A 27,868-nucleotide genomic window follows, 5' to 3' on the forward strand; every position below is an offset into this window, starting at 1 on the left:
TATTTACTATCGGGGAGGAGGTCCTAGACCTTATTCTACCACAGAGAAACACCTTATCTTAGCATGCTCTGCTTTGTTTCAGGTGACTTTTATTATGGATTAAACTCCCAGTGTTTCACATTTGGAATTTGTATCATTCAAAGTCTGAGCGAAGGCACTGCAGTGTTCAAGCGGGACTCGTTGCGTCCTGTTTTGAGGGTAAATTGTTTATGTAAATGCGAACATGCTGCGGTCGACGTGCATGCAAACCGGAGTCACCGTTCATTTCACCTCTGGGAGTCGGGCCTAGTTTGACTGATGCTCTAAGATCTCTGATGGCGGCTGGAGCCTTCCTCACGGTCCACAAACAGCTCTTTCATATCCTCAACTCTTATTTAGAAATATCTAACTTCCTGTGGAGGATTTTTAATCTGAGGACCGGTGGTTAACTTAGACTGAGCACACGTACGGTACAGACCAAAAGTTTGGACACACCTTCTCATTCAAACAAATGGGGGAGAGTGTAATTTATATATATATATATATATATATATATATATATATATATATATATATACGTATGTATGTATGAGGACAGTTCTTTAATAGCTGTTTGGCTGCACATTATTAGACATTTGTTTGCACAAATCCGACGAGGATCTGAATCTGACGACCCGCTCCGGAGTCGGTGGATATCCTGGAGTTACCGGACACCCGCTCAACACATTAAACTTTTAAATGTTTCTCTTTCTCAGTTAAATACTTCAATCCATAATGAACAATTGTTAAATGTTTCCAATAAGTGAAGAAAATAATTAATACATTTTATGAGAAACACAGTTTGAGCTTCTTCATCATTAGAGGTAGGGTAAGTGATTTTTAACCTCTTTAATGTGGGACATATGAAATAATCCACAAATTATACATTTCTTTTTTTAAATGTATTTATTTTTTAATTTATTTTTAAATGTGAATTGATAAATATATATTGAAATCATAAAACACAATTTTGTATTTAACAATTTCTAAACCATATTTTTTTTTAATCATTATGAATAGACTAGGTTTTTTTTATGTAGTTTTATTTTTTCATAATTTTTCATAATTAGCTTTTTCCTTTTGATTAAGGGGTGGTCCCAAGGTATCAGAAATTCATGTATATAAATATTATATATCCGGCATTGTAGAGTCGATGACATCACGTTGATAGACTCAGCCGTCGTCAACCACTTCCTGGTTTAAAAAGAAACTCCACATCGATTAAGAAAACAGGAATTTATTTACAAAAAAGAAATCAGGCACCGTCAGAGCAAACGTGCACAGATGAAGTATTTACACCCACGTCACAACATTTAGCAGATTTATGGCACAGTCAGATGCAGTTTGTGTTTCTGAGGCGCGTCGCTCCTGAACAGGTGTGATGTCACCTGCAACCTTCATCGTCATCATCATCATCATACGATCACGTACATCAATAACACGCATCATTATCTGACCTTCTTGAAGCAACGGTCGCCATGGCAACGGCACACCTCAGTAAATGCAACCAGGTAAAAGTTAATCGATAACAAACTTAAAAGCTGATATTTAGGGAAATAATGTTAAAAATAATCTAATATTTAGAGTTCAGTTCTGTGTTTATCAACAGGTTAGACAAGATGAACTTGTAAAAGTACTCGTGTTTTGTTGAGGGGGAGTTTGAGACGGGTCGTCCTGCAGTACCAGCTCTCTCCACTGGAGGGTGGTCCCCTCTGACCAGAACCGGATTTGAAAAATACATGTGGTTTGCTCTCAACACTCATGAAAATCATCCACATTTATCCACAAAAAAACCACCACGACAGGGAGGAGAAACTCCGCCGGCTACAAACGCCTAATATTAAGAATATACATTACTAAAATCTTTAAACTCCTGATCTACAAGAGCCTCTGTGACAGGTCAGGCTTTGATATATTTATTTCAAAATAAAGTATATCCGGTTTTATTTTGGCGGGTTAAAAGTGCACCATTATTTGTTAAGTTATTAGCATAGTTTTGAGCAGGTTCGGAGACGAAGGCTTCGATGTGATTATTGGAGTCACCTGGAAAGTATTTCCCACAATGCAGCTGTGTGAGTTCTTGTGATTGTCTGAATCAAAACAAACCGGCTCTTCGCTCAATCTGCTGCCGGTTTCAGGAACGCGGCAGAAGCCGGAGCGGTTCTCGTTCCGGGGCCACGTCGGCCCGCTGAGCATCCTGGGTATTTTAGAAACACCTCGGGCCCCCGGAGGGTCTCTGCCCCCCCCTTGTATCTGAGGGAAGGATCACGCCACAGCAGGGAGGATCACAGCCTGGCCAGAGTTTGTCAGGCGTGACGTCACAATCTCACAACACACACATGTTCAACACTTAAATAACACACTCACACACACGTCTGAATCAAAGTCACGTGACCCCTGCCTGACCTCTCCGTCTTCTCCTGCGGCTCCACGCCGCCGCCGCCGGGCCTCAGGACTTGAGGCCCATCCGAGCCATCAGCTGCTCGTAGACGGTCCAGGCCATGGCGGCCATGAGGGTCCGGCGGAGAGACCGGGGAACCGCCCCCCGGAAGAACCCGCGCAGGCCGTGTTCCTGCAGGGAGAAAACGGGGGGGGTTAGATCTATCTGCTGGATGGATGCATGGATGGATGGATGGATATATGCATGCATGGATGAATGGATGGATGCATGCATGCATGAATGGATGGATGCATGCATGGATGTATGTATGTATGTACCGTATTTTCGCGACCATAAGGCGCAACTTTTTTTTTTTTTTTTTTTTTTTAATGTGCCGGGCGCCTTAAGAAACGGTGCGCCGTGTCTATTACCTGAATTACGGTAATGTAAGGCCGGCCATGAGAACGGTAAAGGGAGAAGGGGGCGGGTGAAGCTGAATGAGACCATCCACTGAGCTGTTTAATGCGAAACAGAAGATGAAAACTTTTAAGGATTTGCTTGATGTGTAAAGTGAAATAAAATACAATCAAACTAAGTTTTGCTCCCGCTCTATTTAAATAAGCACACTTGTTCTGCAGCGCGCGTGTGTTTTGCATGTCGGAACCGGTGACTTTCCCCGGTTAAAGCAGCGGCTGGAGCAGCGCGGTGATGCGCGCTGCTGCAACCCGACTTCCTGGTTCCCCAAGCGGTCCAATCGACCTGGTTCCCGGCCGCTTTGCGAGCAGAGATTTCTGGGGTCTGTCTCAGGTCTGATCAGCTTCACCCTCCGAAATTTGCAGCCAAATCTGTCGGTTACAAACCCGGTACCGGACCCCGACATGCGCGGGTGTGTATTCGCGGCGACACACACAGATTCTCATTTATGTAGCGCTTGACTGGCGCAGCTGATGGACAGAAACCTATGGTGATTTTTAAAAGAAAAACTTTGCATAAGACGTTTCCAGCCGGAGTCATTATAAGGACGAATGGAAAGGGGGGGCTGGATGAAGGGATGATGATGATCAGGTGGCTGAGACAGGTCTGGAAATTCGGACTGGAGCTCCTGTCGGATACAAACCCCGGTACCGGCTCCCCGACAGCGCGTGTGTGAGCGGGTCCAGCGCGGGGGAGCAGACGGGGAGCGGACCCGGGACCAGCGCGGAGCGGGACCCGGGACGCGGGACGCGGGACCCGGGACGCGGGACGCCGCGTCCCTCCGCCGTTGTGCTGCGGATCCCGCCGCGGTCGGGATCCGCAGCACAACGCAGCACAACGGGGTATGAAACGTTTATTTTCTTACCTTTATTTATTCAGGGGTCTGTCCCAGGTCGGAACAACTTCACCCTGCGAGATTTTCAGGCAAATCTGTCGGTTTGATCTCTGGTAGCCTAACCAAGATGCAGAGGATGCGCTCAGGAGCCGCCAGGCTCCCGCCGCGGGTTTGCCGGGCCAGGGCGCACCATCCCCGGGGCAGATCCGGCCGAAATGCCGCTGGTCTTTCCCCGGGAGCCCCTGCTCCCATACAGGTGGGTGGCTTCGGTCCCAGCCGGTCCGAACAGGTCACATTCCCGGTTAAAGCCGCTGTGACGCGCGCTGCTCCACCCCGCTGGGGAGAGACGGGCTCTGCGCGGTGGAGGATCCGCACAACGGGGTATGAAAAGTTTATTTACTGTTGTGCAGAAAGTGACTGACACCGAGGAAATTCGGACTGGCGCAGCTGAATTAGCGGAGCTCTTTAATGCAGAAACAGAGGTTTTGCTCCCGCTCTATTTTTTAAATAAGCGCTTGTGTGCTTGTGTGTGCGTTCTGCAGCGGGTGTGTGTGTTTTCCGGCCGGCGTGTTTTGCGGCACGCGTGTGTGCAGCTCTGCTCTGTAGACTGCGCCTTTTGGGTCGGTGCGCCATATGTATGTTTTAAATCTAAAAATGACACACAAAAATCAGGGTGCGCCTTTCCACACGGTGCGCCGAATGGTCGCGAAAATACGGTATGTATGGATGGATGCATGCATGGATGGATGGATGATGGATGGATGGATGGAAGGATGGATGGATGGATGGATGATGGATGGATGCATTAATGTATGGATGGATGCATGAATGGATGGATGGATATGGATGGATGGATGGATATGGACGCAAGCATGGATGGATGGATGCATGAATGGATGGATGGATGGATGCATGCATGGATGGATGGATGGATGTATGGATGGATGCATGCATGGATGGATGGATGGATGGATGCATTAATGTATGGATGGATGCATGAATGGATATGGACGCAAGCATGCATGGATGGATGGATGATGCATGGATGGATGGATGCATGCATGCATCCATGCATGAATGGATGGATGGATGAATGGATGGATGGATGCATGGATGCATGCATGGATGGATGGATGATGCATGGATGGATGGATGCATGCATGCATCCATGCATGAATGGATGGATGCATGCATGCATGAATGGATGGATGCATGCATGCATGCATGGATGGATGGATGCATGCATGCATCCATGCATGAATGGATGGATGGATGCATCCATGCATGAATGGATGGATGGATGGATGGATGGATGGATGGATGGATGGATGGATGCATGCATGCATGGATGGATGGATGGATGGATGCATGGATGGATGGATGGATGGATGGATGGATGGATGGATGGATGCATGCATGCATGCATGCATGGATGGATGGATGGATGGATGCATGCATGGATGGATGGATGGATGCATGGATGGATGGATGCATGGATGGATGGATGGTCGTGGACAATTCTGTTGCCCTGTACTTTTGACATATGCAATGACAATAAAGTTGAATCTAATCTAATCTAATGGATGGATGGATGCAAGCATGGATGGATGGTCGTGGACAATTCTGACTAAAATGCTCAGACTTTTAGTCGACTGAAACTTGACACGACTAAGAGAATGAACGTGACTAAAACTAATAAAAATCTAAAATGATAGCTCGACCATAAGACTAGACTGAAACTAAGGCTGCGTCCCAATACTCCCCCTCGCCCTCATTTTCTTCACTAACCCTAACTTTTGCGCGTTCCCGTGAAGGTAGTGGTGTCCCAATTCCTCTTTTCACCAAGGGGGAGGGGGCATAACGAGGGCTAGGGGCTGAGAATAGCCCCTTCAAATCGAGGGATTGCAGATGCTGACTTGGCGAGCGAGGGGGTATGAAAATGTCCCAGAATGCTTTTGCCGTAGGCTCTGCGTCGATTTGACTCGCCGACCGAAGGCAAACAGGCAGACTCGTCTCAGAGAAATACAGAGAAATAATCCTGTGACTCGTCAGATTTGTTTTGGATGTTTCTGATATAATAGTCTTCAGAAACCACAAAGTAATCCAGCTGTTATCTGGGTAATTTACACACTTTCAGATAAAGTTGCCGAAGAACACGCCAGAATAAAGGAATTTATGGTTCCGCGTTACACCAACGCAGAGACTACGCCGGAGGTTACGTAACCTACGCCGTAGGCTCTGCGTCGATTTAACGCGGACCCAAACTCCGGAGCCGCCAGACAGAAATCTCTAAATTTCGGAGCAAATTTCTTAACAGGCGTAACTACAACTGTTAGATTTCATCTATTAAACCAACATCTTCCTAAATGATTTATTTCAGCCAGCGTAATTCTCAACAGAGCTGCGTCCAGGGAGAGAGTTTCTCTCCCGGGGCGACGGCGCTGGGTTGACCCGGCGGACACGTCTGTTCTCGGGCTGTGAGCTGCTGCTGCTCCCCGGGGGCGGCGGCTCTTCTCATCTCCGAAAACATCGGGTCAAATTTCTTAACAGGCGTTATCTGGATAAACTGAGCCCCGGTTGCGGATCTTAAGGTTACCTTTATGCCTGAAAAAATATTAACACTTAATAAAGTGCCATATTAACAGCGCTACAGTGGAAATTAAAACAGCTTTTGGCTCTCAGCTTCCTGATCAGGTTAGGGATGAAAACGAGGAGGAGTAGGAGAAATGGGACAGGCACCTGGGCCAAGTGCCCTAGATCTCAAGTGCCCTAAAATCTCCCCCTTCTTTTTTAGGGGTTAGGGAAGAAAAGAAGGGCGAGTGAAGAAAAGTAGGGGGAGTATTGAGATTGGGCCTAAAACTGAAACAGGCTGACAGAAACAACACTCTTAGCTCTGCTCCTGAAACGCTGCTCACCTTGAGGATGTAGCGGACGGCGTCCGCGGTGCTCCAGTGGGACGGCCGGACCTGGATGTGGGTCTTCACCACGTCTGCCGGCTGCGTGGCCAGCGACGCCATGACGCCCGCCATCACGCCGCAGCTGAAGTTGGCCAGGGGGGCGTAGGCCGCCGCCGTCACCTCTGGGGGAGAACAAACAGATCTGGGCGTCAGGGTCCGATATCAGGCGTCTACACAAGGGCGGAGTCGCGTTCGTGAAGGACGGACTCAAATGAAGTGGAGTTCTTGTTAAATTAACATTTAGAGTTTATGGTCCTGCATGGATGGATGGATGGATGGATGGATGGATGGATGGATGGATGGATGGATGGATGGATGGATGGATGGATGGATGGATGGATGGATGGATGGATGGATGGATGGATGGATGGATGGATGGATGGATGGATGGATGGATGGATCAATGGATGGATGGATGAATGATGAATGCATGAATGGATGGATGAATGAAAGGATGGATGAATGCATGAATGGATGGATGAATTGATGGATGGATGGATGATGAATGCATGAATGGATGGATGAATTGATGGATGGATGGATGATGAATGCATGAATGGATGGATGGATGGATGAATGATGCATGAATGGATGGATGGATGAATGATGCATGAATGGATGGATGAATGATGCATGGATGGATGGATGGATGGATGGATGGATGGATGGATGATGGATACATGGATGGATGAATGATACATGGATGGATGGATGGATGGATGGATGAATGCATGAGTGGATGGGTAGATGGATGGATGAATGATGGATGGATGAATGGATACATGGACGGATGTCTCCATGGAGACCGGCTGACTCACCGTGGGGCAGTCCTCTCTTAGCTTGGCTGTAGAACATGACGTAGATGCCGGAGAACGGAGCGTCCCGCAGCAGCGTGGCGGTGAGTCCGGAGAACAAGGCCCGGACCCCCTCCGTCTGGTACACGCTCCTCAGGGCCCCGGCCACGCTCACGTAGTCGAACCGGCCACTCTGGAAAAGAACCACGGGGTTACCCAGAACCACGGGGTTAACCAGACCCGTTAACCCCGGGGTTAACCAGAACCACGGGGTTACCCAGACCCACGGCGTTACCCAGAACCAGGGGGTTAACCAGAACCACGGGGTTAACCAGAACCACGGGGTTAACCAGAACCACGGCGTTACCCAGAACCACGGGGTTACCCAGAACCACGGGGTTACCCAGAACCACGGGGTTACCCAGAACCAGGGGGTTACCCAGAACCACGGGGTTAACCAGAACCACGGCGTTACCCAGAACCACGGGGTTACCCAGAACCACGGGGTTACCCAGAACCACGGGGTTACCCAGAACCAGGGGGTTAACCAGACCCGTTAACCCCGGGGTTAACCAGACCCGTTAACCCCGGGGTTAACCAGACCCGTTAACCCCGGGGTTAACCAGAACCACGGGGTTACCCAGACCCGTTAACCCCAGGTTAACACCCCCCCCCCGCCCACCGCTCACCTCGAAGCGCGTCTTGATCACCGTGAACGGCAGCATGGAGACCCCGGCCACGGTCCGGGCCCCGGCCCCCAGCAGCACCGCCTCCCCGGCGTTGGGAGCCCGGTCCACGAAGAAGCGTTGCTTCAGGGAGTAGAAGGTGCTGAAGTAGATGCCCACGCCGGGGATGCAGCGCACGAACGACTGCAACGGCAAAAACAACGCTCAGGTTCAGCTTTTCATGCAGTTTAGGATCAAACGTGTTTTTGCCCCGTGAGTTCAGAGGTGGTACTGCGGCTTAGAGGGGCTTTAAAAGTACCACCTGAACTTTGACCCTTTATGACCAGCTGGAGCACCGGCGCTCCCGTTTGCATGTTGATTTTCCAAACGTACAATTACAACCAAATAAAACAACAATAATTCTCTCTGCAGGTTAAACAGGAAGAGTTTCACTTCCATATCCTGCTTTTAGTGTCCCAGAGTTTTAATCCATTAAATTGTTTGGAAAAATCCCATAATAATCCAGTAAAAATGCGGAAATCTTCATTATTGACATGGCAGGTTATTTATAGATCCGGTACGTGTTCAGAGCTCGTCCTACATTGATGTGCGTCGACACGTACATCACCATATTGTTGGCGTGTCATCAGGTTGGATTTTTTCACGCCACTTCAGGGAGGTGACGTCTTTCATTTTCAGCGACACACACTACACACTCACTATACAAGCCCACACACACACACACACACACACACACAACGGTTTAGCGTGAGCAAAGTTTTGGGGCTGATTTCAGCGACAGATGAAGATATATAAACGCGATATATAAAATGATTTATCTGAAAAACTAAAGTAAGAATTCATTCCAGATACATTTCCTGAGGTCTGAAAGGCTTCTGTGTTGCTTTTTTCTATCAACAGTTTTGACGGATCTAGTTGTGGGATTTCTGTATTAAGAAAAAAATGTTAAAAATTAAAAAAACATTTACATTTTTTTGGTAGTTATTTGCAGTTTTTAGCAATTTATTTAGTTAGTTTGGACTAGGAACATCCAGATTATTAAAGATTAGCTTATATGAGTTGTTTTGATGCATATCAAATAAAAATACTCCATAAAATGGCAGTATAGCATGCAGAAATGTAAAAAAATGCTCAGGACTTGTTCTATGGTAGGTCAGAAAGGGTTAATACATCATGTTTATCAAGTCAAAATGTCTGGACCTCGAGGGACAACCGACAGGAAACACTAACACGGGACGATGCTCGTGCCGACGGCATGAAAACACCGACTCCTCACCGGGGAAACTCCTTTCCACAGGCCGAAGAAGTTCTCCGTCCTGACGACGTTGACTAAGACGGTGAACATGCCCGGCTTCGGCGTCCTGCAGGAGAAACACATGACTCAGCAAACCAAGCCTCTACGTGGAAGATGATGTCAGTGATGGTTAGTCGGTGATGGTTGAATCCGGCTGCCCGGCGGCCCGGTGGGTCACGTGACAGCACCGGCGGAGACGAGCAGCACCAGAGGCAGCGGGTAAACCCGGTTAGAGTGTGTGTGTTCCCGGTCACACGTGTCTCACCCGGGCTGGGCGGAGTTCTGCAGCGTCTGCAGCCGAGTCTTCACCAGGTCCAGAGGCTGGAACAGCAGCGTGGAGCAGGTTCCACTCAGGGACCCACACAGGAACGCCTTCAGGGCCGGGTGGGCCTGGGGGGGGGGGCAGGTGGAGGGATGGAGGGAGACAAGTGGAGGGAGGGAGGGAGACAGGTGGAAGGAAAGGAGGGAGACAGGTGGAAGGAAAGGAGGGAGACAGGTGGAAGGAAAGGAGGGAGACAGGTGGAGGGATGGAGGGAAACAGGTGGAGGGATGGAGGGAGACAGGTGGAGGGATGGAGGGAGACAGGTGGAGGGATGGAGGGAGACAGGTGGAGGGATGAAGGGAAACAGGTGGAGGGATGGAGGGAGACAGGTGGAGGGATGGAGGGAGACAGGTGGAGGGATGGAGGGAGACAGGTGGAGGGATGAAGGGAAACAGGTGGAGGGATGGAGGGATGGAGGGAGACAGGTGGAGGGATGAAGGGAAACAGGTGGAGGGATGAAGGGAAACAGGTGGAGGGATGAAGGGAAACAGGTGGAGGGATGGAGGGAAACAGGTGGAGGGATGGAGGGAGACAGGTGGAGGGATGGAGGGAGACAGGTGGAGGGATGGAGGGAGACAGGTGGAGGGATGGAGGGAAACAGGTGGAGGGATGGAGGGAGACAGGTGGAGGGAGGGAGGGAGACAGGTGGAGGGAGGGAGGGAGACAGGTGGAGGGATGGAGGGAAACAGGTGGAGGGATGGAGGGAGACAGGTGGAGGGATGGAGGGAGACAGGTGGAGGGAAAGGAGGGAGACAGGTGGAGGGAGGGAAGGAGACAGGTGGAGGGATGGAGGGAGACAGGTGGAGGGATGGAGGGAGACAGGTGGAGGGATGGAGGGAGACAGGTGGAGGGAGGGAGGGAGACAGGTGGAGGGATGGAGGGAGACAGGTGGAGGGAGGGAAGGAGACAGGTGGAGGGATACAGGTGGAGGGATGGAGGGAGACAGGTGGAGGGATGGAGGGAAACAGGTGGAGGGATGGAGGGAGACAGGTGGAGGGAGGGAGGGAGACAGGTGGAGGGAGGGAAGGAGACAGGTGGAGGGAGGGAAGGAGACAGGTGGAGGGATACAGGTGGAGGGATGGAGGGAGACAGGTGGAGGGATGGAGGGAAACAGGTGGAGGGATGGAGGGAGACAGGTGGAGGGAGGGAAGGAGACAGGTGGAGGGATGGAGGGAAACAGGTGGAGGGATGGAGGGAGACAGGTGGAGGGATGGAGGGAGACAGGTGGAGGGATGGAGGGAGACAGGTGGAGGGATGGAGGGAGACAGGTGGAGGGATGAAGGGAAACAGGTGGAGGGATGAAGGGAGACAGGTGGAGGGATGGAGGGGGAAGAGAAAGACAGGAAGACATGGCGGGCAGAGAGAGAGAGGGGGATAAAGGAGGGGTAGAAGAAAAACAAGATTATTCACCTTTATAAAGAAATAAGGATTTTAGTTCCAACATAAACGTCAGCGGCAGAAGCTTTTGGCGGAGGCGGAGCTGATGGAGACGCTCTGGCCTCATGTTCTAGAGGACGTCGCCCTAAACGACCCCGAATGACCCGAAGTCAGAACTTCAGTTCCTTTTATTCCCGCTGAGAGGAAACGGGTTTCGACGAGGCGGTGGGGGGTTTAGTCGTCAGCAGCACCAGTAACGCGGCGGCGGTTGGTGCTAAAGCTCATCAGCGGTTACAGCAAACACAAGCGTTTGAGGTTCAACTGTTGCTCAGTAACAGACAAAGCGACGGCGGCGGATTAGATCAGCAGACGACAGAAACGCCAACAACACGAAACGCCGCGGCCACCAGGACGTTCTCACGTACCTTCCCCAGGAGGCCCGGGGTTCGGCTCCCAGCGTCCTGCTCTTCCTGCATCCCGCCCTCCTTCACCTCCCTCTCCTCCCGCCGCTACAAGGGGACAAGACAAGATCAACCTCCCAGCAGCCTCTTCTCCTCCTCTCCCTCTCTCTCTCTCAGACCAACGATGGCGGCCTCTCGTCCTCCTTCCCCCACCGTTTCACTGCAGAACCAGAAGCTTAATCCGACCCACGTCTTTCTGCAGGGTTTTATTTCTATCCTTATCTCGGAGACACACTCGCACATCTGCATTTCGCTCGCCCCCCCACCCCCTTTTCTGTCGCTGCTAAACTGCATTTCTGTCAAAGTGTGTGACTCACGTTGTGGATCTGGGTCACAAGAAAACAAACGTAAATGCAAAGAGACCTTTTGCAAAGGCAGGGGGGAAATGAAGCACAATTTATACAAAAAAAAAAAACGCACATATCCTGGTGTTTCAAGGCCGAGTGTTAAATTTATGTAGAATATAAATTAATATTTCACATAAACTGGGGAGACGTATTACTTCAAGGCTTTACATTTCTAAAGCCATTTCGTATTATTCTTACTCCATGCAGAAGCTCCTGCTGCCTGTTTTTATTAATTTAATGTAAAGCACTTTGAAATACAACTCTTGTATGAAATGTGTTTGTAATTAAAGTATTTCTTAATTACTAACTTACAAAGCACAAATGTGCAAACAGCAGATATTAACCACAGCAACAAATTGTCTGGTTGAAAATGTCTCATACAGTATATTCTTACATGTAATTCAATTCAATTCAATTCAATTCAATTCAATTCAATTTATTTATTTGATGAGGAGGGACAGTGCACATCATTACGCGTTTACAAATAAAGGCTGATGCACCCAACTGTAGCCTATTGGCTAATTCCCATTGGCAGTCCCCCCCGGCTAATTAAAGAAGTTAGAAACCTGCACACTTAGAAACAAACAAAGGCGACTAAACTGGTATCCATTAGTTATGTTTGTTTCATTTCCTCCGTTAATCCTTTTCCACTAAACCGGTTCCAGTGCTGGTTCTGGTTCACAACTCATTCAACTTGGGAACCAGCTGAGAACCGGTTTGATTTTCCACAGCTCGGGTGCTAAGAGGAGCCACGTCATTACATCACTGCAAACGTCTCCTCCTCAGACCCATGATCCTTTGCTGCATCCAGATTCATTCTTATTTGAAAATAGTTGCTGCTACCTTGGAACCGGGTTTTCTGGCTCAGCAAACTCAGCAAAGCGGTTTGGTGGAAAAGGGGTAACAGAGGAAACAAAACAAACATTATAACTAATGGATACCAAAAGAAAAGAGAAAAACATTGCAAAAATAAAACATTTACAAAAGGCCAATGTTCAGCTCTGGCTGGCAGCCAGCCGGCAGAGATGAGTTACTTTATCTGGTCCCATTTGGGAGCAGAGCCAACGAGGAGGCGACTGATCTAAACCCAAATAAAGAGAATAACAATAATCCACCAAACGAAGAGATTCAGTTACTAGATTTTAACAAACATTTTAAAAAACACCAGTATTCCTGAGTTAACGGCAGATTCAGTACTGCTTTGCTTCTGATTATTCATCTGAATTATCGTCCACTGCCTCCATTATCTGCCTCCCTTCCCAACTGCGGTAGCAGCAATCACAAGATTCAAAATTCTTTATTGTCATTGTTCATACTCGCTGTGGGCACAACCAAATTACAGGTGCTTTATCGAAGGTGCTGGTCCCAATATAGATAAAATGCAGAGAAAATAAAAGTTAGTAAAATATATAGACACACACACACACACACACACACACACACACACACACACACACACACACACACATATATATATATATATATAATTTTTTTATCATTATTATTATTATTATTATATGTATGAATAAAAGAAAGAATAAAAAAATACCAAAAACAAATAAAAAAGATTAAAAAATGTTTCCAATCGTTATTGACAAAAACCCCCTTCAGAGTTTCACTTTTCTATCGAGAAAAAGTGTCACAGAAACACGATTTACATCAGCTTGACAGTGTTGACCACACAGATGAATAAAGATGCTTCATGCCGAACTCATTAGTATTTACCGCGTAATAAGCTCTTTCTGGAATTAATTAATTAATTAATGCTTGCAAAAGCAAACATGACACCATTGTGATATTATAGTTGATGCAAGATTTGGGTGGTTCGTTGTTGTTTTTATAGGAAGAAAAAAAGAAACGATACTTTAATATACTGAGTGAGTTTTTTGGTTGGGTCCATCTCCATCATCCCTGCAGCTCCTGATATGTAAATGTATCATCGCATAATTGAGAAGAAAGTGCGCTTCATTGAAGATGGTTCAAGAAAATATCAACGTTTTGGCCAAAAACAAAGAAAAAGGGGTTAAACAGTCCATGTTTTAACAGTCAGGTTGAACTACGACCCTAATCACTCACCGCTAACTCCATCTTTGGTCTGGACGCTGCGCCAGACGAGTCCAGTTTCTTCCTCGACGTCTGAAGCAGGTCGAGTTCAGCCAAGCTTACTTTAAAAAAACAAAACAAAGTAGAGAAACCGCCACAGTTAGGAACGCAGATTTGATTTATCAAGTTAAATGTTACGTTAGATTAGATACTCCTTTATTCATCCCTCAGTGGGGAAATTCACATTGAGCAGCAGCAGCACAAACAACACACATGCAGAGGAAAATTAAAAAATATATACAGAAGAAGAAGAAAAATAGTGCAGTATGAGATATTATAAATACAGTGCAAAAACATGTTTTAATACAACCAACTTTCAGAAATGATAGGGACTGGGCTCACCGAGAGCACTGTTGTTCCACATGAGGTCTCAGTAAAATTAGATATGACATTATAAGAAATTAAGATCAGATTCACAGATTTAAAAAATGAAAAATCTTAGGTAAAAAAATGTGTTTTGTTAATTATAGTGATTTCAATTTTAGTATTTGCTAGTGCATGTGACTTTAGCGGAGTTGTGATGTCGTTTCCTGTTGTTTTGATCAAGTGTTTTTGTTTTGGGCCCCTGCTGGGTGTCACCGTAGACATGTCTCCTCCTCCTTCCATGGAGCTGCTGCCATATGTCAACATCGCCGCCATATTGGATGTTCAAGACCGCGCTGTAAACTAATACAAGTAAATGGACTAATTTTCATAAAGCACCTTTCTACAAAGAAATTTATGTTTTAAGTCTCATTTATTCATTCACACACGCACTAATATACTTGGGAAACAGTTAGGCACCAAATATAATATATTTAATTTTCTCAGATGGCAAAAATAAGAACTTTATTGATCCCAAATAGGAGTAATTCATGTTCTATCAGCTATAGAGAACAAGGTAGGGCCGAAAAACAATATATATCCCCCCTCACAATTAGTTTACAGCGCAGTCTTGCCACATCCAATATGGCGGCGACGTTGACGTATCGCAGCAGCGCTCGATGGGGCGTCTACGGATACATGTCTATGGGTGTCACCAGTCTTTCATGGTCCCTACACCATAACAACAACACTTCCCCTGAAACAACAAAAATGTGCAAATCACTTAACATCTCGATTTTCACAACAGACTCCGGAGGCAGCTGAAGAAGTAAAACAAAACATGTTGTAGTTCAGCCTCGGCCGGTTAGACACCAGCAGGACGAACCACTTCAGGACCTGTCACCCTTTTTTTAGATAAGTTTTATAAAAACACAGGTGAGAAGCAGTGGCGGCTGGTCAGTAGAGGGCACGAGGGCGCCGCCCCATCAAACCAAGAGAAGAAGAATAAAAGAAAAATAAAAGAAAAAACATGCTGTAAGATGCAAACAATTATTAAAAGAAGGTGTTATTTCAGTCTGTGGGTGACTGTCAATAGTAATTAAATGTTCAGACAAGAACGCGGTGCATGGAGTGCTGCTTGGGTATTGCAAAAAGTGTTGTAGACAGAGAACTGAGGCACTCGTGAGGGTAAGATTAATTAAAATGCCTTTATTGGAGCATGGCTAATCTATTAAAAGCGTGTCAGTAATTAAATGTTGTTTAAATATTTATTTGGTTCCAAAATGTTTTTCATTTTATTTTATTTACTTCTGGAACTAAGGGGCGCCGGTCAAACAGTATCCAGTGTAAACTCTCCAACATTTGATAAGCAGGTGACCTGAGGATCTATTTAATTGGTTTAAGATAAGATAAGATAGTCCTTTATTGATCCCCAGAGGGGAAATTCAGGCGCTACAGCAGCTCAAAGTCGGACAACATGAACTCAGACTAAATAAACGATAAAGATAAATTATTAGAATCAAAAATAAAAAAAAAACCTAATAAATTCTTTACTTCCTCCTACTCCTTTTTGGGCAGGAAGGTTTATTTCCCTTGGATTTTGTTTAATGACTGTTAATTTGTATTCTTTTTTTGTTTTGTGTAGTTGTTTTTTTTCTCTAGTATGCTCGAAATAAAGATTTCAATCAAAAACCATGACTTCTGTGTACCGTTACACCTGATGTAGGCCAAGGTCAATTGCAACCCCCCCCCCCCCCCCCCCCCCAAAATTGTTAGCACCAGCCGCCACAGGTGAGAAGGGGGGCCCCTGTGGCCCCTGTGGCCCCCGGGGCCCCCGTGGTCCCCGTGGTCCCTGGGGTCCCTGGTGCAGCAGTGTGGGTCTTTTCCACATGCTGGCCGAGGCCTTGTGTCCGTCCAGCGGCTTCAGGGGCCACCTTAAAGCCTGATTTATGGTCCGCGTTAAACCGACGCAAAGCCTACGCCGTGGGGTACGGCGTAAGGTACGCGGCTCCCGCGTAGTACGGTGCGCGTCGCCGCGTACCCTACGCCGTAGGCTCTGGGTCGATTTAACGCGGAACCATAAATCAGCCTTGACTGCGTGCTCGATGACGTCACAGAGGTGAACTCTCCGGAAAGAGCCGAGTGATCCCGAGAGATCCCGAGCGAGATAACCGGTTAAAACAGCCGGTTTCTGGTGATTATGACCAGCAAAAAGGGGCCAAACTAAACATTTAACACCGGTTTGTGTTCACAGGTGACTTTACAAGCTGCTCCGGCTCTTCCCCGCCTCTTACCTGGGTCTCCGGTGCGATTCCGGGGTCAGGGATCGATGGAGGCGATGGGTTCTCCTGACAGCCTCAAAAACAGCATGATCCGTCCTTACAGCCACGATATTTCGACGTTTCCCACGGAAAAAACCGACGCTTATTTACCTCAAAGCGGCAGAAATGTGGAACTTTCTGGAAAAACTAGAGAGATACATTTATCTCGCACTTTACCCTTTTATTAAAATTAAAAAACAGTCGGTAAAGAAGCCTGGACTTGGACGTAACTCCTCACTGCAGGTGTTTTTTTCCCCTAGAAACGTGTTTTGACGGCTGTCCTGCGGCTGCAGGCTGCAGCTAAAGTAGCGTCCCGTAATGAGCTGAAAAGAGACGCACTTTGTCCCGTATTATTGCTGTGAGAGTCAAAAAATTACGACGGAGTAGTCATAATGTTGCTAGAATAAAGTAATAGAATAAAGTCGTAATATTATGAGAATAAAGTCGTTTTATTCTCGTAATATTACAACTTTATTCTCAAAATATTACGACTTTATTCTCGACTTTATTTTCGTAATTTCAATTTTTTTTCGTAATATTACAACTTTATTCTCAAAATATTACGACTTTATTCTCGTTACGACTTAATCCTCGAAACATTATGACTTTATTCTCGTAATTTTACGACTTTATTCTCATATTATTATGACTTTATTTTCGTAATTTCAATTTTTTTTCGTAATATTACAACTTTATTCTCAAAATATTACGACTTTATTCTCGACTTTATTTTCGTAATTTCAATTTTTTTTCGAAATATTACAACTTTATTCTCAAAATATTACGACTTTATTCTCATATTATTATGACTTTATTTTCGCAACATTATGACTTCATTCTCGTAATTTTACGACTTTATTCTCATATTATTATGACTTTATTTTCGTAATTTCATTTTTTTTTTCTTAGTCATGCCGGTGGAAAATGAATAACAGGGCGCTTTATGTGAAACATTACGGTAAACTTGTCCCAGGCCCCCGCCTACCAGGTGACCAATGAGCTGACAGCTTATTCACACACGCGTATGACGTGGCAGTATACGCTCATCCTATTGGTCGAGGGTCTGTCGCCTGCAGAGATAGCGGAAGACAACAAAGCAGCATGCGACTGGCTGCCGTAATGCCGCTCATTGTCATGGTTTCTATGACATCGCTAATATTATTTTTTACATAGATACAATTGACAAATCAGTGTCCCTCTTGGCTATTCTTAGGAATAGCAAACCCTCCTTTGATTGGTTTTTAAAATGATCTTAAATTATTCTTCTTATCCCTAAGAAAGAAAGACTCCAACAAAATGGCTAAAAAGATTTGTGACGATATATCTTGTTTTTTGCTTTTTTGATGTTGAACCTAGCGGCTGCTTAGGGCCCCGTGGCCACTAGGGGGCCCCCAAGAGTTAAAAAACTAATATTTTTGTATGTGTGAGTGATGATGATTCATACATTATCAAAGATATGTTATTGTACAAAAACACAATAATTAATATTATTACATAAACAATATTATTTTTTCTGGTACCTCTGTTCATTTACATCATTATTTAAGTATTTGTTTGATTTTATTTGTTTATTCTATTTAATGTCTGTTTTTATACATTTTAATTTATTCTTATATGGAGAACATATTGACGAGGTACTGTTTATCTAAGTTGAGTGATTTTAATTATAGTTCTAGTTTTTGTAGTACTTTGTGGTTGCACTTAATTGTTGTTGTTCCACTTTAAATTGCTGTTGCAGGTTATTTAAAACCAAAAATAAAGTAGATAAAGTGTTTACAGTAAATGGTTTATAAATGATCTATTTGATTATTTTGTTTCTTTTAGTAGGCCTAGACTGTAGATGACACTCAGTATCACACTTAGTACTATATCACTTTAAATATTAAGTGTAAATCAACCCCAGGCCGCTCTTGTAGCTGAATTTGCTCCTATTTCAGATTAAAAACCATAGATGGGTAAAAACCTGCCAGGCTGACAATAGGATGATGGAAACAACACTGCTGCAACTGTGCAGCTCTTTGACCTTTTATCTGTTGCTTTTCTGCAAATGTGTCAATCTGTTGTCTGCTTCAATGGTCTTAATCCCTGTGGATTACAATTTAACTACAACAAAAAGTTCTTACATCTAGTTTTACAAGTGTATTTGTAATGACAGGGAAGAACATGAAATAAGTGTATAGTGGTGAATGATCAATAATCAGTATATTGGCAGTAATAGGGGGCCCCATGGAGGCTTGGGCCGGTCCTGATAGACATGATATAAAACCAGGGGCGTCACTAGGTTTTAAGGACAGGATGTGAGTGAACTGAGCAAGCACAACATTTCACAAACAAATACCGTATGTATTGCAAAGGAAAAAAGAGAACAAAATAAGAAATAAAGAATAGAAAAATAAACATGGTGTGACAGACTTCCCAAAATATTCTATACATAGCAAGACCTGTAATTGTGACCACCTATTGGTTGAAAACTTCTAAATGAATATCAATTATTGATCAGAATCAGAATCAGGTTTATTGGCCAAGTTTGAACATGCCAGACAGGGAATTTGACTCTGGTTATTTCGCTCACTGTACAGTAAATAGACAAATAAGTCAATTTTATTTATATTGCATCTTTCACAGACAGAATGTCACAAGGTGCTTCACAAAGAATAAAACAACAATAATAACGCGAATAAAACAACAATAAAAGTAGAAATACGGTAAAAACTCCTAGAATAAAAGTACAAATCAACATTATGGTCATAAAACAACCCTCTCACTACTAATGTTTAAAAGCTTGGATAAACAGGTGGGTTTTAAGTTTGGGGGTGGCGGTGGGTTTTTCCTGAATTATTTTTTATCTTGTTTGTGATTGACTCAAAAAATGATCAATTTAAATCAAAAACAGCTTAAATAATGGGGTTGGATTTGGAAATTTACTTGGAATATGGAATTTATATGGAATTTACCTAGAAAATATAGACATTGACAATAGTGCAAATTGTTTTCTAATAACATTCTTCCCTTTTATCTTGGTTATATGTTGTTTTGCACAGTGTGTAGTTTTTCCAAGTTCTTTCCAAAATGTACTTCTATATCAACCATAGAACAGGTGAGTTACACTTTCAGGTTCAGCTTTACAAAAGGTACCCTTGTTATCAATATCAGGAAATCTTGAAATATATATGTTATGTAATATTTTGAAGTGTAGTTCAAGCCGTGCCTTGTGCCAATTAATATTTACAAAAAGATAATTCCAGAAAAACCTCCCTCGTGGTGTTATTTTTCTTGCATTATAAAAACATTCTCTAACATGTTTTACTCAAGATGCCAATACCATTTATATAAAGGGTGTTAACAGCTGTATGTTGCACATTCTGTCTTTTAACGCAAGTCCATTTCTGATGCTGCTCTGCCTGGCTCGTGATGTGAGCGTGTAACTGTGATGTCACCTTATATCAGATATTCCCCTTTCAAATTTACAAGTTCATAAATTAGTTTTCTCCCTATCCTGAGAAAATATTTTAAAAAAAATAGCCATCTAGGCTTACCAGTTTTAGTTTAGCCTGCTTTCATCTTTAAGTGCATTTAAATGGTTTTCACCACATGGGGGGCCCAAACAGAGACTTACACAGGGGGCCCCAAAAAACAACTGCCAGCTCCAAATTCTGACATTTTGAAGTAAATCAGTGACACATTATTAATGTTGTTGGGTCCGACGTCGCCAGCATTCTTTAAAATTGTATAAGTTGTTTCTGGAAGAGAAAAACATCTGCTGGAAACTACTAAATAGTATTAAAGACACCTTTGGTCACGTGTCATACTACTCTCCTTTAATGAGGCATCCACATATTATGCTGGCAGTCTTTCTACAAATTAAAAAGCAATCAAAACCATAAATGTATGTTAATGTTTTGGCTTCGTTATAATTTCATCCCCCCTGGCTGGTTATAATGTGTTGTGCTTTTTGTTTTGTTTTTTTATTTGATTTATACTCCTTGTTATAATTCAACTTGAAATTGCATAATGTGAAGATTTTTAATCATTGTATTTTTTGCAATTGTTAAATAAATAAAAATATATATAGCCTATTCTGCTGACAGTCTCTGATGAGGAGCTAGAAAAGGTCGATCTCCGCATCGGTAGTTGATTAAACTGTCTGGTTGGACTGAAGCTGCCCGTTTAGTGTCTAGTACGGGAGGCGTTTATCTAAAATATTACACCTTCCTTAAAGTTCACGTTTAAAAGTAATAAAACAAAGTCACTATACTGTGATGTATCTGTAACATTGTGTTACCCGAGAAGCTTTAGAAAACAGTACATTTGTGTAAAAACATGAATGCACTTCCGGCGACGGCCACTGGGTGGTGCTGTTTGACAGTTTGGTCCCAAATTAAACTTTTAAGTCACTTTATATATTTGTATTTACACAAAATGATTAAAACGTATATTAACGTTTTCTTTCAGCGTTTAATTTAACTGTCAGCTCCTTTAAATCAGGGCTAGAAACTTTACCGTTTACTGAAGCGTACTCTTAAATTAAATACTTACCTGCTGTACTCTGCCCCTTTTAACAACTTGTGCTTTTTATTATTTTACCTCTTGTATCATTTTATTTGTTATTTACTGTTTAATTATGTCTTGCCGCTTTTAATGTTGATGTAAAGCACTTTGAATTACCTTGTGTTGAATTGTGCTATACAAATAAACTTGCCTTAAATTTTAAACTGCCGTTTCCTTGGACAAACATTTATATTTTGAGCTACAAACTTTAAATAAAAAAATAAAAAAATAAAAAAAAACCACATGGATTTGATATTTAATAATTCATCACTTTATTGCATTAAGGCATTTTATGAAATATAGAACAGCCTTACAATCTTGGCATCAGTAACATGTAATTTGGTTATACAGTGGTTATGACACAATACTAAAATATCCTGCATTTAAAGACTAATGTGCGTTCAGAAACCCGCTAAGGGGGGAGAAAACAATGCATCATGGTGCAGTGAGCTACTAGAAGACAACCCATCACCCTTAGTAGAAGGTAGAAGCCCTAAAGGGAATACAGCACCCGTTGTAACAGTTTCAGTATGGCCACAGTGAGTAAAACACTCCTCCATGTGCACTTTGACCTTATATGATCAGGATCGAGGTGATGACACACCGAGGGAGAAACGGTAAAGATGCAGTCCGACAAACTGCAGCAAAACTCTCAAAAATTCATCTGTGTGCAAAAAAAGCAAAGCGAAAGAAAAAAAAAAAAAAAAAAAGGATCAAGACGATGTTTCCTCCGCCCCTGGAAGTCCGGCACATCGACCTGAACCTGGACGGCTCGCTAGAAGCAGAATATCTGACGATAAAATACAGAATATCTAGAGTAGAAAAATAGTCGAGACTTTGGTAGTAAAATACTGCTTTTGTTCTCTGAGATGATGCAAGATTGTTTGGCCAAAGACGACTGAAATACGTGGGAGAGAGGAGGAGGAGCGTTGCCTTGACGACGGACGTCGTCGAGGCGTTTGGCTCCGGGCTCGTCACTCGGCGGCGCCTTCGGGCGTCTCGGGCGGCGCGTCCACGTCCTCGTCGCTCTCCACGCCGCTGCGGTTGGTGGAGCGCCGGATGTTGAAGGGCAGGTCTCCGCGTCTTCAGGGACAAGGGAAAGAAACATCAGTGAGCGGCGGTCGTACCTGCGGTTCAGTTTTAGTCTAGTCTTTGGGTCCAGCTATCATTTTAGATTTTATTAGTTTCAGTCAACGAAAAGTCTGAGCATTTTAGTCTTATTTTAGTCAGAATTGACTATTTTAGTCTCGTTTTAGTCAAAGATTGTATTTAGCCAAACCCATTTTACAATTCAAACAAGGTTATCTTATTATTATATTATTGTTACTTTATAGACTCAAGATTACATTCATTCCAGATACAGAAGACTCTAATTTGAGTTTACAACAAAGTTATTTTTCCGCATTTCTCCATCTTTTTCTTTTGACGACACATTGGGTTTTCTTTTCCACGTCTATGTAGGAAAGTGGATCCAAAGATGGTTCTTCTTCTTCTCCAGCCCCAGAGCAGATCTCTGCGTTTCTCTATGTAACTTTGTTTTTAATTGACGTTAACTAGAGCTCTGCGTTAACGGCATCAGCCTCTAACTCTGCAGCTGCATCTTCTGGATCTGATTCCTGCTGCAGCGACTGGGATTGAGGACTAACGTCACCCAGCAGAACTAAACCAGAGAAACTACTGAAAACATGGACATTAAACCAGAGAAACTACTGGAAACATGGACATTAAACCAGAGAAACTACTGAAAACATGGACATTAAACCAGAGAAACTACTGAAAACATGGACATTAAACCAGAGAAACTACTGAAAACACGGACATTAAACCAGAGAAACTACTGAAAACACGGACATTAAACCAGAGAAACTACTGAAAACACGGACATTAAACCAGAGAAACTACTGAAAACATGGACATTAAACCAGAGAAACTACTGAAAACATGGACATTAAACCAGAGGAAACTACTGAAAACACGGACATTAAACCAGAGAAACTACTGAAAACATGGACATTAAACCAGAGAAACTACTGAAAACATGGACGTTAAACCAGAGAAACTACTGAAAACATGGACATTGAGGACCTTTGGTAGAACATTTCATTCAATGAAAACGTATTTTAGCAGAGTTTTTATTTTTGTAATTTATATTTTAGTCTCGTTTTTTATTGGTCTACGATATTGCATTATATATTTTATCGTTATCGTCAAAAGAAGATATTGATGAATTAGACTGGAATGATGCATGTTTAAAAGGTCATAAAAACAAACACAAGCTTTCGACTACTTCAATATAAGTGGTTAATGTGTACATAACCCTGGTTAAACTCCACCATATGAATGCTAACACTCTAGATGTCTGTCCTAAATGTTTGAATGAGAAAGGAACATTCTTTCACTGCTTATAGGAATCTGTGAAGATCCAAAACTTCTGGAAGGATGTTATAAATCGTTTGTCAAGAGATGTTTAATGCTTAAGTCCGCCTTAATGCCAAACTGTGTGCTGGGAATAAACCCAAGGAACTTCCTACAAACACCAAAGCAATATAGAGTTCTGGACTCTGGACTTCTTCAGGCCAGGAGGGCATTTGCATTATGTTGGAAAAGTGTGGAATAAGGGATGTTTTTAACGGTGTTGGACTGGAAAGACTAACGTACATCGCTAACTCTGGGAACCATATATGAACATTATGATGGATGAAAGTGCAGGATTTACCTGAAAACAACTTGTAAGTATTGTGGAGAATATCATTTTTATTTATTTTATATTTAATTTATTTTACCTCCCAATTGATTTATCCAATTATGTTTGTATTCAGAATAAATAAAAAAAATTATTTATTAAATAATTATATTGGATAAACCAATTGGGAGGAAAAATAAAAATTATTAAAATGTCATACATTCTGGATTCATTACAAATCAACCGAAATATTGCAAACCTTTTATTATTTTAATATTGCTGATTATGGTTTACAGTTTAAGATTAAAATTACCAGAATATTCGAATTTTTTCAGATAGGATATTTGAGATTTCTTAAGCTGTAAACCATGATCAGCAATATTAAAATAATAAAAGGCTTGCAATATTTCAGTTGATTTGTAATGAATCCAGAATGTATGACATTTTTGTTTTTGTAATTGCATTACAGAAAATCACAATATTCTAATTTTATGAGACAGTCCTGTATATATTTACGTGTTTTGAAAACTATTGGGGAAAAAGAAAAAAAAGAAAAAAAGAAAAAGAAAAATCAGATGTATGAAATATTGCGCTGGAACCATGTGGTGGCGCTGTAGCACTTCACTCCGTCACCGGGCCAGTGGCGCAATGGATAACGCGTCTGACTACGGATCAGAAGATTCCAGGTTCGACTCCTGGCTGGCTCGATCTTTTCTTTCTGTTCTTTTTGAATTATTTTTAGGTTTACCCTTTAAAGACCTGATTTTATATAAAAAAAAAAATAATCACAAAATCGACTTTAGCTGATTATGCCAATAATGACATTTCATAAAGGAGAAAATCGACAACCTTGCACTTTGATATCGATACCTTTCAAACCACATGACGTAATCAGAATCAGATTTTATTGGCCAAGTTTCAACATTGGCCCGACAAGGAATTTGACTCATTAATTTTGTTTTCTTACATTTTTGCATTACAGAAAATAAAGGACTATCACAATATTCTAATTTTCTGAGACAGTCCTGTATGCAGGGGTGATAGTAAAAAAAAATCCTGAGCCTGAACTTTTTTTCCCTGGGAGGTCAACACAATTGTCATTTTTTGTCCTCTTAAAGTGTAAGTCTGGTGTAAATTGACCCATGGTCCTGTTGTTCAAGCTAACCACATGTAGCCCATAGAAAACAGAATGAGTAAATTGAACAACATACTGTAGGTGAACACATTTATTTTGGTGATTTCGGTTAACAGCCTGGAGCCTGGTGACGCCAGGCTAGAATCAATCTGATTGGCCAAAACCCAAGACCACCCCCTACACTATTACCGATTGGCTTAAGTATGGCTACTGGTGTGGTTTTGAGTGAAAGCGTCTCTCGGATCTACGCGAACGTAGTGCTGGGCGGTATGACCAAAAATTTACGGTATGAGGTGGCAACACTTGTGATTCTAATGTAGGGCTGAACGATTTTTGAAAATAATCTAATTGCGATTTTTTTCCTCAATATTACGATTGCGATTTAATATATTTTTTTTCAAGGTCCTGTTCTCATGTATTTTTCAACTACACAAGCAATAAATCAGTCTGTTTCAAGTAATTTTCACTTGAAATAAGTAGAAAAATCTGCCAGGGGAACAAGATTTTTTTGCTTGTTATAAGAAGATAAATCTTGTCCCACTGGCAGATTTTCCTACTTATTTCAAGTGAAAATTTACTTGAAACAGGTGAAAATGGTCAAACAAGTTATTTATCTGGTGTTTTTTTTTTCTGGTGATGACTCTAAATGTTGAAATATCAGTAAAACCACATTCATTGATGAAATGATATAAGGGATGGAAAGGGGGAATGGCAGTTTTTCAGGGGGGATGATTTTGACCGTTTTTATTTCAGGGGGGATGATTTTGACCGTTTTTATTTCAGGGGGGATGATTTACACATACAGTATGTGTAATGTTGTATGTTTGAAAACATTTTTAAAAAATTAAAAAAAAAGACAAACATTGTGAACAAATAAAATAAATCATCGTTATCGTCACATGACCAGCATTTTCGTCTCGTCTCCCTCGTTGACGATGCGATCTCGTCAGCGTACCTGAGCTTGCTCTTCAGCGTGCTGACTTCTCGGTTCATGACGTCGGCCGACTCCGTGGCGTCGTCCAGGTCTCTCTGCAGTTTCCTGCGGTAGACGTTTGCTCTGGTCAGCTCCTCCTCCGTCTCCTCCAGCTGACGCTTCAGCTGACGCATCCGGCTGTTGGTCTTGTCGGCCTGCGGGGAAACATAGTGCTCAGATCAGCGGCGAGGACACGAGTAACGAACCGTAGAATTATTATTATTATTATCCTTTATTTAACCAGGTAAGACTCATTGAGATTAAAAATCTCTTTTCCAAGAGCGACCTGGCCAAGAGGGCAGCATAAGTTACAACAGAAAACACAACAAAAAACAACAAACAGCAATCACACACTGTAGTCAGGAACACAAATTACATACAACATAAATGGGTCCATATAATTTGAAAACTTTTTGGCACCATTTGAATTAAAAACAAGCACATTGTCCGAGAGAACTAGTTTCTCGATCCTTTAAAATTGATCGAAATTCCCCCAGAGTGATCAGTTCAGGTAATCTCAGATTGTTCTGTATGTCATTCCATGACCGGGGAGCAGCGTAACTGAAGTCTCCATAATCCAGTAAAGGAACAAACGTGGTTGAAATTAAATATTTATAGAATTATAGAATTTAAAGAAATATAAATTAATATTAAAGAAGAAACCCAATTTCATCTTAAGCTTACAGACCAGCTTTTCTATGTGTGGTTTAAAAGACAAGTTCTCGTCAATGATAATTCCCAAATACTTATATGTTTTGACTGTTTCAAGTTCAACTCCATGAGCAGTTAATATTTTTGGAATACTTAATGGTAGCCGTTTGCCATTTGAAAATAACGTCACCTTCGATTTACTTTCATTTAGGACTAGTTTAAGCTGAGTCAGATGGGACTGAACAACATCAAAAGCAGACTGCAAGAGTTCAAGAGTTCGCACTACAGAAGGGGATGAACAGTATAATACCGTATCATCTGCATAAAAATGGAAAGCAGCATCTGATACATTGTATCAGAGACGGGGAGACGGGACTCGCCTGGTCCTTGTACTGGTCTGTGTTGCGCCGCTCGTCCTCGATCTGCAGCAGCGCCTCCTTCAGCTTCTTCTCGGTGCGGCGGTTCTGCCGGGACGCCTGCTGGCGCTCCCTGGGGGGGACAGGTTTATTTATTTATTTAAAGGATCCCCATTACTTGCATTGGGCGTCCCAAGGCAACACTTAATATCAAAACATTATCAGAGGCTGTATTGTATTCTTACTTATGCAGCGAGGAAGAATATTTTATTGCAGTGGATCAATAAAAGTACCAACTGTTAAAGGCTGGTGTTTGATCTGGTGCCATTAGAGAACCTTGCATGTATATTACATTCAAAAACAGACCAATTCTATAAAGTTTGGGAGCCCTACTTGAACTATGTAGAGCCTGATGTCTCTAATATGTTGCAGGGATTTTCTTGACTGGTCATACGGTATATTTTTACTGTAACCAGAGTATTATTTATATGGATCTGAGCTGGTGTTTTTTTTTTTTTTTTGTCTGTTTTGCTTGTTATTTCTGTGAATCATATTATGTATCCATTCTTTACTTGTAAAAGTGAAAAATTAATAAAAATGTTAAAAAAAAAAAAAAAAAATCCCCATTAGCTGACGCCAAAAAAACGAAAGCTAGTCTTCCTGGGGTCCAGACAATAAAATACAAAATCAAACATACAATCTCAATTCATAAACTACATAAAAAAAATAAAATTACAAATAAGAAAAATATCATACAGATCATATATAATTTGATGTATTGACACTCAATCAGATACGCTATATGATGTTAAGGTGATAACACGTGATGTCACGAATCTCACCTGGAAGC

The 27,868-nt window shown here is 42.8% G+C and overlaps 2 protein-coding genes and 1 non-coding gene across 4 annotated transcripts in view; 1 reads left to right on the forward strand and 2 right to left on the reverse strand.

Moving 5' to 3' along the window:
* Window positions 1-1,239: 1,239 nt before the first annotated feature.
* Window positions 1,240-16,979, reverse strand: LOC133450497 (mitochondrial glycine transporter B-like). Of its 2 annotated transcripts, XM_061729163.1 has the most exons (9): window positions 16,646-16,979; window positions 14,022-14,110; window positions 11,563-11,646; window positions 9,704-9,828; window positions 9,421-9,505; window positions 8,148-8,327; window positions 7,483-7,651; window positions 6,623-6,786; window positions 1,240-2,590 (listed from the first exon to the last, which is right to left on the reverse strand). In XM_061729163.1, the coding sequence occupies exons 2-9, from the start codon at window positions 14,031-14,033 to the stop codon at window positions 2,468-2,470; spliced, it is 942 nt and encodes a 313-aa protein (XP_061585147.1). In that variant the 5' UTR covers window positions 14,034-14,110; window positions 16,646-16,979; the 3' UTR covers window positions 1,240-2,467. The 2 variants fall into 2 exon arrangements, with proteins under 2 accessions (XP_061585147.1, XP_061585157.1); XM_061729173.1 differs by lacking the exon at window positions 11,563-11,646.
* Window positions 16,980-21,468: 4,489 nt separating this feature from the next.
* myh9a (myosin, heavy chain 9a, non-muscle) overlaps window positions 21,469-27,868 on the reverse strand; it is a 46,954-nt gene continuing 40,554 nt past the window's right edge. Inside the window, exons 41-43 of the mRNA XM_061729117.1 lie at window positions 27,043-27,151; window positions 25,994-26,166; window positions 21,469-22,303 (exon numbers count right to left, since the gene is read on the reverse strand). Of these exons, the coding sequence (XP_061585101.1) occupies window positions 22,195-22,303; window positions 25,994-26,166; window positions 27,043-27,151 (391 nt within the window). The 3' untranslated portion in view covers window positions 21,469-22,194. The remainder of the gene's footprint in view (window positions 22,304-25,993; window positions 26,167-27,042; window positions 27,152-27,868) is intronic.
* trnar-acg (transfer RNA arginine (anticodon ACG)) lies at window positions 24,538-24,610 on the forward strand. The gene has a single exon. It is a non-coding gene; the product is annotated as a tRNA-Arg (tRNA).

This window comes from Cololabis saira, chromosome 1 (genome assembly GCF_033807715.1).
Source record: "Cololabis saira isolate AMF1-May2022 chromosome 1, fColSai1.1, whole genome shotgun sequence".
NCBI classification, from domain to species: Eukaryota; Metazoa; Chordata; class Actinopteri; order Beloniformes; family Belonidae; genus Cololabis; species Cololabis saira.